Genomic DNA, 12841 nt, shown 5'->3' with positions numbered 1-12841 from the left:
ATTTATCGTGTACGCGATGATCTTTTCGATATGGTTCGGTGGCTACAAAATTCCGAAACCAGTTGGCCGTTTTCGGTCCTACGATTATCTTTAGAATTTTACTTCCGGTTGTTTTGTTTACAAACGAAATTTTAACTCTTCTTATTTATTTAATGTTTGTAACAAACCTGTAAGCTCTGTAACAGTAAGTACAATTCTGACAAGCTTATTTGGAAAAATACACATTTGCAACTGAAAATGAAACGTGTGTGTATGCTCTGAATTGCGTTTTAAACATAAATTTCTATGGCGCTGTAAATTCGCTACCTGTTCTGTTGTTTTTGTCACGTCAGAAATATGTTCATGTGTACACCATATTTAATGCGTGACTGCCAACGCCTACCACGTATGCATAATCATGATTACTTACTATCGAGTTCACAATAATTTGGTAGTTTTTTTTCTTTAAAGTGCGACATGATTATTGAGAATTTAACAATTCTTCGTATTAATTTGTAAAAAAAAAAAGTAGAAAAGAAATTATTAACTTTGTGTTGCTCCCCAACCCTGTGGAATCAGGGAATTTCTGTAAAAATTCCCTTGTGGAATCCATGAAATACCATCAAAAACAGGTTAGGCAGCAACCATTTGACTTTCTGGGGGGGGGGCTATGGTTTTTTTTTTCTGGACAAATTTTTTTTTTCACCTGCGGCGAAAAACTATTTTTTTCGCGACAAGTCGAAAACTATTTTTTTCTTTCAATTTTAGCATTACATATAGTGGCAGCTGAGGGTGAAACAAACAATTTTTTTTTTTCTCAGAATCAAAAATTATTTTTTTCTCCCAAAACTGGATACAAACTTTTTTTTCCAAAAAAAACCATAGCCCGCCCCCCCCCCCCCCAGAAAATCAAATGGTTGCTGCCTTAAGCCATTGTACAAAAAAGATTAAAAAATCCTGTATATATATATATATATATATATATATATATATATATATATATATATACATGGTCAAAGCCAGGAGTCATTTATGATGGAAACAATAGTTTGTTGATGCGTTTTATTTTAACTGTAGACATTGTAAATTCAAAATTATTGTGTAAATGTGAAAGGGTTATATTCGCAAGAATTTGACCTTAGGATGAAATTTTTGGTGATTATTGTCATGATTGTAGTGTTGCTTACATGTTTTATCTCATTGTTATCGCATACCCCCCCCTCCCCCCCCAAAAAAAATAATAATTATAGATTTTTTCACCTCAGGCACAATTTTTAAATTGAATATATTGTTTACCAAAAAAATATCTTTTGTTGACATGTTGTCATTATCCAATTCTTGGTAGTACATGTAGGTATTATATATATGTAAGACTCAGAAAGACGTCCGGTCTCTAATCGACGTCCGTTCCTCAAATCGACGTCCAAATTTGACGTCACAATAAAATAACATTTCAAATCGACGGCCAATGTTATGCTTATCTAATCGACGTTCATTTATAGACTTCTCTAATCGACGTCTAATTTTTAGCTTCTCTAATCAATGTCCGTTTTGGACACGGACAACCAAATTAATCTGAACTGATAGCAGCTGAAACCTTTAGACCTTCAAACATATTATGTGTGTCAAATAAGATCTATCTAAAAAAGATTTTTTTTTTTTAATTTAATGCATACTAGAATAAGTATGTAAAGCAGGTTGGGATATCAATTTATAAATTGTAGAGATTAAATAATAATAAGAAGATGTGGTATGGTTTCCAATCTATACACAAGAAGTCAAATAAAGTGGATGTGAGCAATTATAGGCAACCGTGCGGCTTTCAACAAAAACCAATACCTCAAAGGCTGTAAAAGGCCGCAACATAAATAATGTATACAATTCAAATTAGAAAAATTACCGGTCTTATGTATAACAAAACAATTCCGAAAGACAAAAACGGATACACCAACGATGACCACTGTACTAGAGGCACATAAAGAATATGTCGGAGTTAAACATGTGTGTGGACATAAAAGAATAATGCCAACTCCAGGTGTAAAACTCAGAAATGTGTTTAAAAATATCTTACAGAGTCCGTATTTTGATATTTTCAAACAATTGGCTCAGTGTACTTTTTTATTTTTTCTATTGACGAACTTTCAAGACTGATTAATGCTCCTATATTTCGTTTTGTTTTATTTGTCGTTCGGTTGCTTTCTTCACTATTATGTAGATCGATAGGATTAACTTTTTATCAAGATAAACATTTAATAATATGCATTTTACCTATTTCGGGTTGAAAAAAATCTATATGGAAAGTATGAATAAATGTTTTAAAATTTAGTTGTCATAAGAACCCTACAAAATATGTACTATTTAATGATATTGGCCATCTATTAAAGACGACTATAATCAATCGGACGTCGTTTTGACAAAACTTGACATCACATTAGACGTCGATTAGCGTATCAAAAATATTGGATGTCGATTTGATAATGTGACGTCAGATTTGGACGTCGATTTGTGAAACGGACGTCGATTTGAGGAACGGACGTCGATTAGAGGCCGGACGTCGATCTGAGTCTAACATATATATACATGTAATGAAAGACATATATTGATAATTAGTTATAAATTTCAGACAAGCAGAAAGATAGTTAAATATTATCATGTATAATCAATAAACTGAAACTTTTTTAAAGATTAAGTCAACCAAAAAATGGGTTCATTTATGATTTTGTTAAATACTTATTATGTCTGTAAATTTTAACCACTTTTGCTGGGATACGATTTTCCGATGTACATGTACATTATTGCATCAGAATGTACAATGTATGCAAACTATTCTTTAATATGCAATACATTTGAGATATATAAGTGATTTGTTTTAACTTTATTGTTGTGCTTTTTACTTAGATACTTACTGTCTTTGTTGTTTGTACACCATTTGAAGGACAGTAACGAAGATTTTTTTTATAGTTCTTCAAATCTCATGAATCTGAAGAATCACATTCTGTACATGTATGGCTAATGGATTTGTCATTTTTACTCCCACTTTCTAGAGATTAAAAATTAACAAACAATAATAGTAAAAGTAAAAAATATTAATTTGTAGTTGCAAAATGAAATTGAGATTAGAAAAAATGAATGTGTCAAATAGAGACAAAAACCTGACCAAGAGCAGAAAACAGCAAAAGCCTCCAATGGGTCTTCAACACAGAGAGAAATACCACACCCTGAGGTGAGCTTCAGCTGGCCATTAACAAAATTAAACAAAAATGTCTACTAGTTTGAGCAAAACTGGATGACACACTTATCATATGCATGCTTATATTGGAAACTATATATGATTATATCGTCCTGAACATGCATGAAATATTTGCCACTGGACGTTAAGCAACCAACAATCAATCAATCAATATATGATTATATTTTTCAGACTGGAAACAGAAAACCCATAATGATGCTGCTTACAGAGTACTTATTGTATTCACTTGGTATGATGGCCACATCATTGACTGCTGCCTCACTTCTTATTTACATGAAAAGACCTGAAATGTTTGTACAGGGATATATGAAGTAGGTTTTCATAAATTATTAAATAATCACTATTAATGGTTTAAAATGCAAGATATTATATACAACTTGAAAACTCTAGGTTTATATCTGTTATTATCATTTTACTAAAAATAGACTAAAATGTTAACATCATATTTTTGAACAAACCCTTTCAGTTTCATTTTGGGTTTCTTACAATGTACTATAAAAATGATAAAATATTGAATTCTTGCAGATAATTTTATTTTTATTTTCAAACTACATGCATGACATGTATTAACCAGGTTAACTGTTGTCTCATACATGTACATGTACATACATGTACTATATACTCATATCCCAGTACCAAGTTAATTTCCTGAATACAGATATAATATTTCTTGCTGAAGCTTAATAAAAAATACAAGTCTTCAAGTTTTCTTGGTCGTGCAGACTTTAAACCTGTACAATGTACGTTGTAAAGAATACTTGGAACCATTGTGTTTACAGCACATTATTTAACTTTTATCTTTTACAGATTGGCAGTGTTAGTCAGTGGAATGAGAATTAAGAAGGTCAATATTGGAGATATGACAATAGCATATGGTGAAAGGGGAGAGAAGAAGAAAGGGCAGTCAAGCATTTTACTTCTTCATGGATTCTCAGCTGACAAATTTATGTGGTCCCCTGTTGTTGGGGTAATTTTTTTTATGTGATTGTCTAGAAATTAATGGTTGTGTTTGATATTGGGAAACACTAATTAATGGTAAAGATGTTAGCTCAAATTAATGCGATTGAAATAACAAATGCATGTTTTTATCATGTTTGTCATTACGTACCTGATACTGTTGCTTTTTTTTGCATAAGTGAAAACATTCAGATAATCTCTTAATATACGATTCTTGCAAATAGTCTTGTATTGCAATTAAGACATCAGACATTGCTGACACCATTAGAAAGGGAAAAATTATTCTTTTGAAATTAACTGAAAATTTAGACTCTGACAGTCAGTATATACAGTACATATATTTGCAGAAGTTACCAAATGATTTACATGTAGTAGCTATGGATCTACCTGGACATGGGGATAGTGATGTACCTCCTGATGAAGAAGATCTCTCATTTTATTCACAGATAAAAAGAATAAAACAGGTATATGTCAAAAGTTTAGAAAATTATTGAGAAAAAAGCTTTTATATTGGTTAAATACTTTTTTAATGTTTCATTGAATGTTGTCTCCTGAACATATACATCCAAGTTGTTTCTAGTATTTTCCAAGATAAAGGAATGTATACCATAATTGATCACATGATGGTTACTATAACAACAGTATTTTTTGAGGCAATATTTAAAAAAAAATTTCTGTAAACTTTGGGTTTCCTATGCAAACTATACAAAAGTGAAATAGAAATAAGAAGATGTGATATGATTGCTCATGAGACATTTCCCACCAGAGACCAAATGAAGTAGAAGTTAACATACTTTATTTAGGTCATCATACTCATTAAAATACATGTATATTGTGGGGAACGTAACAAATATATGTCATCTACAAAGAAATTCATGTGATTATTATTGATGATTTATATTTGAGTTGAATCTATAACCTTGTTTTAAGAAAACAAATCGATTTAAAAAATAACTTTGCTCATAGCCAATCAGCTAAAGGAGGAAGTGCAAAAGATATCAATGTATTGTAACTGCAGTTAAGAACCACATTAACAAACGACTACCACTGAAAATCAGGTTCCTGACTTATGACAGGTGCAATCAAATGCATAAATCTGAGGCAACAGTTTATAATAAGCTTTTGTGTATACTATTTTTATATAACAAGCAATATATATGTGTTTGCATTTATCAACAAAATCTTATTTCGATGTACAAATACACTACTTTTTGAAATACTGTATTGTTAGTTTAAATATGAATAATTATAGTAGTATTTTCAAACCAACTGTCTTTATAATAGTTTGTAGTTGCCATTGGTCTTGACAGTGATCCAATCCATATAGTTGGACTGTCAATGGGTGGTGCATTAGCGGGTGTATTTTCTGCTGAGTATCCTGATATGGTGGACAGAGTAACTATGATGTGTCCTGCAAGTAAGTTATAACATACTACACAGGGATGCAATATATCAGTGATTTTTTAAAGGGGTAGGAATTCCATTAAATGGATTAAATACCACAGATTAAAGCTAGTATAAAAAAATTGACAATTTTATGCTAAAATTCAAATTATATATTGTAAGCCAACTTATTTTCGCGGATACTTTATTTCACGTTTAGCCCTTTCACGTTCAATTCACGACAATTTAATTTCGCAATTCTCTATTAAGTTGATGTACCTAAATGAAGAAAGATCCAAGTTATACATATTCGTGAAGATTTAACTTCACGTTATTTTTCTACTTGAAAAAGTCACAAAAATAAATAGCTAATGACAATTAGTTTGTTTACAGTAATTTTTTGGGTGATCAAAGAGGGGGAGGTGGGGTTATCCTCTCTGGGATATGTAAACTGACTTCTACATATATATATATATATATATATATATATATATATACATAAAGTCTCTGAATGATTGTATAATAAAAACTATAAAACAAATTCCCATACGTTTCGGCCATTACAGCCTTCTTCATTGGAATAAATTACAACATTGAAACAACAATTACATCACTTGGATACATTACGTTATAATAACTTTTATGACGTTCATTTGCCGCGTTTTTCGCTTTTTCAATATAAATATATTTATCATCGTTCATACATTGTGTTGAGTCCTTCAGGTTCTAGAGTTTTTAATTTTTTTATCCAAAAGGCTTCTTTAGTTTTTCTGTAAGTTTCTGTCCCAAATACTCTTTCTATGGCGGTAACTTTTAAATTTGTTATTGAATGATTGTTCTGAATGAAATGGTTGGCTACTGGATCTTCTGTTTTCTTTGTTCGTATTTTTGAAAAGTTCAATAGCATTCGTTGATATAGTGTATCACCCGTTTGTCCTACATATATAACTTTTTCACATTTTGTACAATTAATCGCATATATCACGCCTACGGTTTTACAATTTATTTGTCCCTGAATGGTATATTCTTTGCCGGTGTTGTCACAAAATACCTTGGTTTCATTTAAATGTGAGCATAGTGCACATTGTTTACCACATGGTCCACATCCATTAGTTTGCTTATAAAATAATAAATTATGCTTTTTGTGTACTAAGATGTCTTTTATGTTGTTATCACGTTTAAATGCCACGATAGGCGGATCGGGAAATATTTTCTTTAGTCTTTCGGATTGATGGAGAATTTTAAGATTTTTTCTAAGAATGGAATGTACATTTGGAAGCGCATTGGAAAAAGTAATTACTAAAGGTACCCTGTTGTTTTCTTTCTTCTGTTTGTACTTTAATAGATCTTCTCGGTTTAATTTGTCGACTTTCTTCAATTGAACTTCAGTGGACGAGTTATTGTATCCACGTTCTTTTAGGTGCGTTTTTATTTCTTCTCTTCTTGTTTTGTAATCTTCTTCTGTTGAGCAAATTCTTTTGACACGAATGCCGAGTCCATATGGTATAGCATTTTTTACAGAGTTTGGATGGCTTGACGACACATGTAAGTATTGGTGTTTATCTGTTGATTTTGTATAAAGATCTGTTTTAAGTTGTCCGTTTTCTATGTGTACAAACACATCAAGAAATTCAATTTTTTCAGTTGAGTAACGCATTTCTGTTTTAATTTGCGGATGCAAACTGTTTGACATTTCGTGAAATTTTTTTAATTCATCTAAACCATGTTCCCATATCCCCCAGATGTCATCAACATATCTCCAATATGAAAATGGTTGTAAATTGCTGTTTTGAAATAAATTTTCTTCCCATTGTCCGAGGTAGGTGCAAGCATAATTCATGCCTAGATGGGAACCAATAGCTGTTCCTTCAGTTTGTAAAAAGTGCTTTCCGTTGAAGCTAAAATTATTATTTTCAATGACTAAATCCATCAAAAGAATTTGCTCAACAGAAGAAGATTACAAAACAAGAAGAGAAGAAATAAAAACGCACCTAAAAGAACGTGGATACAATAACTCGTCCACTGAAGTTCAATTGAAGAAAGTCGACAAATTAAACCGAGAAGATCTATTAAAGTACAAACAGAAGAAAGAAAACAACAGGGTACCTTTAGTAATTACTTTTTCCAATGCGCTTCCAAATGTACATTCCATTCTTAGAAAAAATCTTAAAATTCTCCATCAATCCGAAAGACTAAAGAAAATATTTCCCGATCCGCCTATCGTGGCATTTAAACGTGATAACAACATAAAAGACATCTTAGTACACAAAAAGCATAATTTATTATTTTATAAGCAAACTAATGGATGTGGACCATGTGGTAAACAATGTGCACTATGCTCACATTTAAATGAAACCAAGGTATTTTGTGACAACACCGGCAAAGAATATACCATTCAGGGACAAATAAATTGTAAAACCGTAGGCGTGATATATGCGATTAATTGTACAAAATGTGAAAAAGTTATATATGTAGGACAAACGGGTGATACACTATATCAACGAATGCTATTGAACTTTTCAAAAATACGAACAAAGAAAACAGAAGATCCAGTAGCCAACCATTTCATTCAGAACAATCATTCAATAACAAATTTAAAAGTTACCGCCATAGAAAGAGTATTTGGGACAGAAACTTACAGAAAAACTAAAGAAGCCTTTTGGATAAAAAAATTAAAAACTCTAGAACCTGAAGGACTCAACACAATGTATGAACGATGATAAATATATTTATATTGAAAAAGCGAAAAACGCGGCAAATGAACGTCATAAAAGTTATTATAACGTAATGTATCCAAGTGATGTAATTGTTGTTTCAATGTTGTAATTTATTCCAATGAAGAAGGCCGTAATGGCCGAAACGTATGGGAATTTGTTTTATAGTTTTTATTATATATATATATATATATATATATATATATATATATATATAAGTGTCTAAGAATGTAACTTTAACACACTAATGAGTGTTATAAAATTAGTTGTTATATTTTATATATTATTCACGCAATATTTCGCTAAACAAATTAGCTTCATCGGGCGTGTGCATCTATCTAGGTGAAATCGGATGCATGACAAAAAAATATCTTTGCAGCTTGAGCTACACAAAGTTCGTGTAAAAGTTGACATATTGATTGATGGTCTATATAAAACATATTTTTGTCGTTTATTGTACATAACAATTTTTAAATCTTAACAAATAGTTGTTTTAGTTAAATAGAATGAAATTCATGATTTAGTCCTTTGGTTTTGGGTAGAACTATTTTTCATCCCTCTCATTAAGTCCATCAGGTATACTGAACCTGATGGACTTAATGAGAGGGATGAAAAAAGCTATAATTTAGTAACTGCATTAGTTTATTTACAAACTGATCCACACCTAGATAGATTGAATGTTGATTGTTGCTATTTTTAGACACTATATATATATATATATATATATTTCCAATTTCAATAAAGATTTTTTTATGTTTGGCATCTTATGTTAGCTTTGTATGACCTGCATATAAAATTTCATTAATTTTCATAGAAGGGGATGACGTTGTATAAAGTTAAATAGAATTTTACTGAAAAGGAATAGGCATTATTGTACTTATATGATTTATTTCTGTAAAGAAGGAACCATGTTTTTATGAAATTTGATAGCTGTAATTTTATATATTTGATAGTGAGGACACCCATTGAAACAGATGTAGCAGTGAAAATCCGTGAGATTGTGCAATCAATTCTTGACACAGGAAAAGATGATGCTTTACATGCCTGCCCATTGATACCTAAAACACCAGATGAAATGCAATTATTATTAGATTTTGCACAATTCCATAAACCTATATTCATGCCAAAACAGGTAAATAGATTATCTTAATTTTATAAAAAAAAATCCATGCATAATCATAAGTATTGCAGAACAGATCAATTCAATTTTAGAAAGAAGTAGGTTTTTTTTAGGGTTTTTATGGGGGAAGGAGAGGGGGGATTGCAATGCAAAATGCTAATACATAAAACAGTGATTATTTAATTAAAACAACATTACAACTGTATCTTACAATTATTTTTGTCACCTTTTACTGATAATTTCTAATTTTAAATATATTTATATAGTAGAGAAATAAAAATATATTTTTTTTTCATATATGTGTATTGCAGATTATACAAGGAGCAGTAGATATGAGAAGACCATACAACAAATACTATTACAGATGTTAGTTTGTTAAACATGCACTTAAATTTGTATTAGTTTATTTACATTATTTAATTAGTGATGATATTGCAGAATTTGTAAAATCTATAAAAAATCTTTTTGAATTTTTTACTGGCTATACGAAACTCATCATGAATACCATGATAAAAATGTTGTAAGCCAGACACATGTTTCGTCTTTAAAAGACTCTTCAGTTACACTCAATGTGGAAGATTCCATAACTATTCCATGGTGACATAATATTTAATATTTATATTTTGAAGTGTTTTAAAAAAAATAATAGAATCTTGGTAATTTTATTAATTGATTTTATGGTCTATGGACAGTATCTCAGAAAGATGCGAAAAATAAAATGCTACGCATCTTTTTACCAATAAATCCATTTCTTAGTTTCTATAAATAGATCAAACTTCAATTCTGTTGCTTTTTGGGGATTTCAAAATCTTTATTCTTCGATTTTAAAGAAGTTGTCACACAATTTAGATCTTAAAAGCTTTCACCTTGGCAAGATTAAAAGATGAAAATGATAGAGAAATTCAATAAAAAAACTAACACAAAACACACACACACATATTGAATATCAGTTAAACCTATACAATAAATGGTCTCCACTCATTGTATTGTAACTTGTTAATATGCAGTAATGTTGAGTTTGGTTAAAAACAAAACCTATAAATGAGTTTAGTAAGCACACCCCACATAGGGAGATAAATTTATGGTGTTCATAGAAATTAATATGAAATCAACTGTTGTATTTATTTTTTAAAATGAAGGAGAGGAAAAAATAAATGAAAATCATACAAGACAATTATTCATCATATGGCTTTAGCTGTGTTTAATTGTAAAAAAATTATGATACAATATTTTTTTGAAGTATAAACTTCCTTCATTTCTTTTCTTTTCATTGCAGTGTTTAAAGCCTTAGCCATGTTAGAAAACAGCCAGTTATTAGAAAAGATATCGGACACTATTACAGTTCCAACACATCTTGTCTGGGGAGAAGAAGATCAGGTATGGATTCAAAATTTCAAAATAAAATGTGATTTTAAATGCATGTAAATCAGTAAATTTCCCAAGTCTTGACATTTTGTTTTGTGAATGAATTAAAAAGAGATGAAACCTACTAGATCAGACAGGCAATGCCTATTATTAGTGAGAATAATGTGACTAGATGAGTCTCATAATACATGTATAATACAAATTTGCATTCTGGTATCTGATACATATACCTGTATGAAAATTTTCCTCAAGTCGTAACAATTAATCTGGAATTTTTGTGAAATCTTCAAAAAAAACAGTAATATTCCTGAATTTACAGTATGATGTTAAAGTATTTTTGTATTTATACAATCAGCTAGGTGCTGTGTCTAGAGTTGGCATTACTTGAATCATCATTTTTGATATTTTTTTAATAGGTCTGTTGTAGGTGACCCTTAATGGTAAATCTATAATATATTGTATGCTGTTGTATGATCATTGGAACATCTAATTTCAATATAGTTTATGGGGCTCCAACACATCACACATTCTTAATTGATTTATAACTTGTTAGAATGTGAAAGTTTTGGATTAGATCACTTAAAAGGAGTACCATTTATTGTAAATTAATGATATTATGATATGCAGTTATATCAGCATTAATAAGCTTGTTTCTATGAAGATTATTTGGCCCTGTCCCCTCATTTCATGACCTGATTTTGAATCTTTTGCTAAGTTCTGAGTTAATGTGTTACCATGTAGATTTCAACATGTGCTTTATACTATTGAAATTACATACAAGCAAGACATATGTCTATGTCAACAGTTAATTTTTTTCCTGCATTATTGATATTTACCTTTAATCTTCTTTCTTCATCCAGTTCTTTCCAAATTTTAATGCTTATGCTTTTGTACTTTCTTTTGTTTTAGGTAATACATGTATCAGGAGCAGAGATATTAAAAGGAAAACTTCCCAATTTACAACAGGTAGACATTATACCAAGATGTGGTCATGCTATAAACCTTGACAGACCAGGTGCTAAAACTAAAAGTCTCCTGGAGTTCAGAAAGAAACAGATAACAGTCCAGTTATGATGAAGAGAAAATATTTTTTTTATATATAAACCAATGATGAAGAGATAGAAAGTTTGTTTATATAACCAATTCTGTGATAGAAAAATGTTCAAAGTATTATAAATTAAGCAGGATAGGTGTTCCGGTGTTTACATTTGTTATTGTGTTCAGATAGTATTATGATAAACATATTTTCATGTTTCTGCATTCCAAAGGTTGTATAACAAGTAATGGACAAAAAAACTCCAAATGCACATGGAGGCTTCAATTATTATTAAGTCTTGAAATATGATAAAGAATCAAACTTGAAATAAGTTAAAAGTTTTTTTTCTGCTGTGAAGGATTATTGTATTTTACTGATTTAGATAAAACCATTTATTACATTGATTGCAATGAATTACATTGATTTCCCAGTTAAATAAAAACCGATAATTTCACATGTGAAATAAACGTGGTTATTTCGCTCTCTGACGTCATACAACAATAGGTGTTGTCAAGACGTCGATAACAGCGGATCAAAACAAATTGTGAATGCGTAGAAAAAAGATATAGTTCCTTACATGTTTTACATTAATTTCTTTAAAAAAAGCCGTTTGGCAATGTAATAAAAAGAATAACTAATTAAAGAATTCAAATATCGAAAAATATTCAAATCGTCACCGAACAACACTGATAATTAACTCATGCGCTATGCGCATTCGTTAATTAATGTGTTGTTGGGTCACTCGTTGAATATTTTTCTCTATTTGAATTCTTCGATTATTTATTCTATAGACAATTTTAAAACCCAACTTAAAGTTGAAATTTTAAAATTTGATTGCATTGTCAAAACCATGATATTATATCCTGAAACAATAGTTCATCTGAGCCAGGTTTGTTGTTTCAATAGGGTTTTGATTATATAGTATCCAACGTAACAGGGGTTCAGTTTAAACTGTACCATGCAATAATCAAAGTATTGTTAATTTTTATCTGGACTATAAATGAACATCTGAAAACCAAGAAACCATTTTATTTTTT

The 12841-nt window shown here is 30.2% G+C and overlaps 2 protein-coding genes across 3 annotated transcripts in view; one reads left to right on the top strand and one right to left on the bottom strand.

Annotated features, from left to right (window-relative positions):
* Positions 1-262, bottom strand: part of LOC143075552 (uncharacterized) — a 17188-nt gene extending 16926 nt beyond the window's left edge. Inside the window, exon 1 of the mRNA XM_076251030.1 lies at positions 168-262. The gene's annotated coding sequence lies outside the window, so the exon portion shown is untranslated. The remainder of the gene's footprint in view (positions 1-167) is intronic.
* LOC143075582 (monoacylglycerol lipase ABHD6-like) lies at positions 78-12841 on the top strand. Of its 2 annotated transcripts, none has more exons than XM_076251049.1 (9): positions 78-184; positions 3401-3540; positions 4037-4196; positions 4534-4650; positions 5471-5603; positions 9237-9415; positions 9715-9769; positions 10680-10780; positions 11678-12841. In XM_076251049.1, exons 2-9 carry the CDS (start codon positions 3422-3424, stop codon positions 11840-11842), a joined length of 1029 nt encoding a protein of 342 aa, XP_076107164.1. In that variant the 5' UTR covers positions 78-184; positions 3401-3421; the 3' UTR covers positions 11843-12841. The 2 variants fall into 2 exon arrangements, with proteins under 2 accessions (XP_076107164.1, XP_076107173.1); XM_076251058.1 differs by lacking the exon at positions 78-184 and adding an exon at positions 3107-3202.

The sequence above is a fragment of the Mytilus galloprovincialis genome, chromosome 1 (assembly GCF_965363235.1).
Source record: "Mytilus galloprovincialis chromosome 1, xbMytGall1.hap1.1, whole genome shotgun sequence".
Taxonomy (NCBI): Eukaryota; Metazoa; Mollusca; class Bivalvia; order Mytilida; family Mytilidae; genus Mytilus; species Mytilus galloprovincialis.
This window is presented reverse-complemented; position numbering and strand designations above follow the sequence as displayed.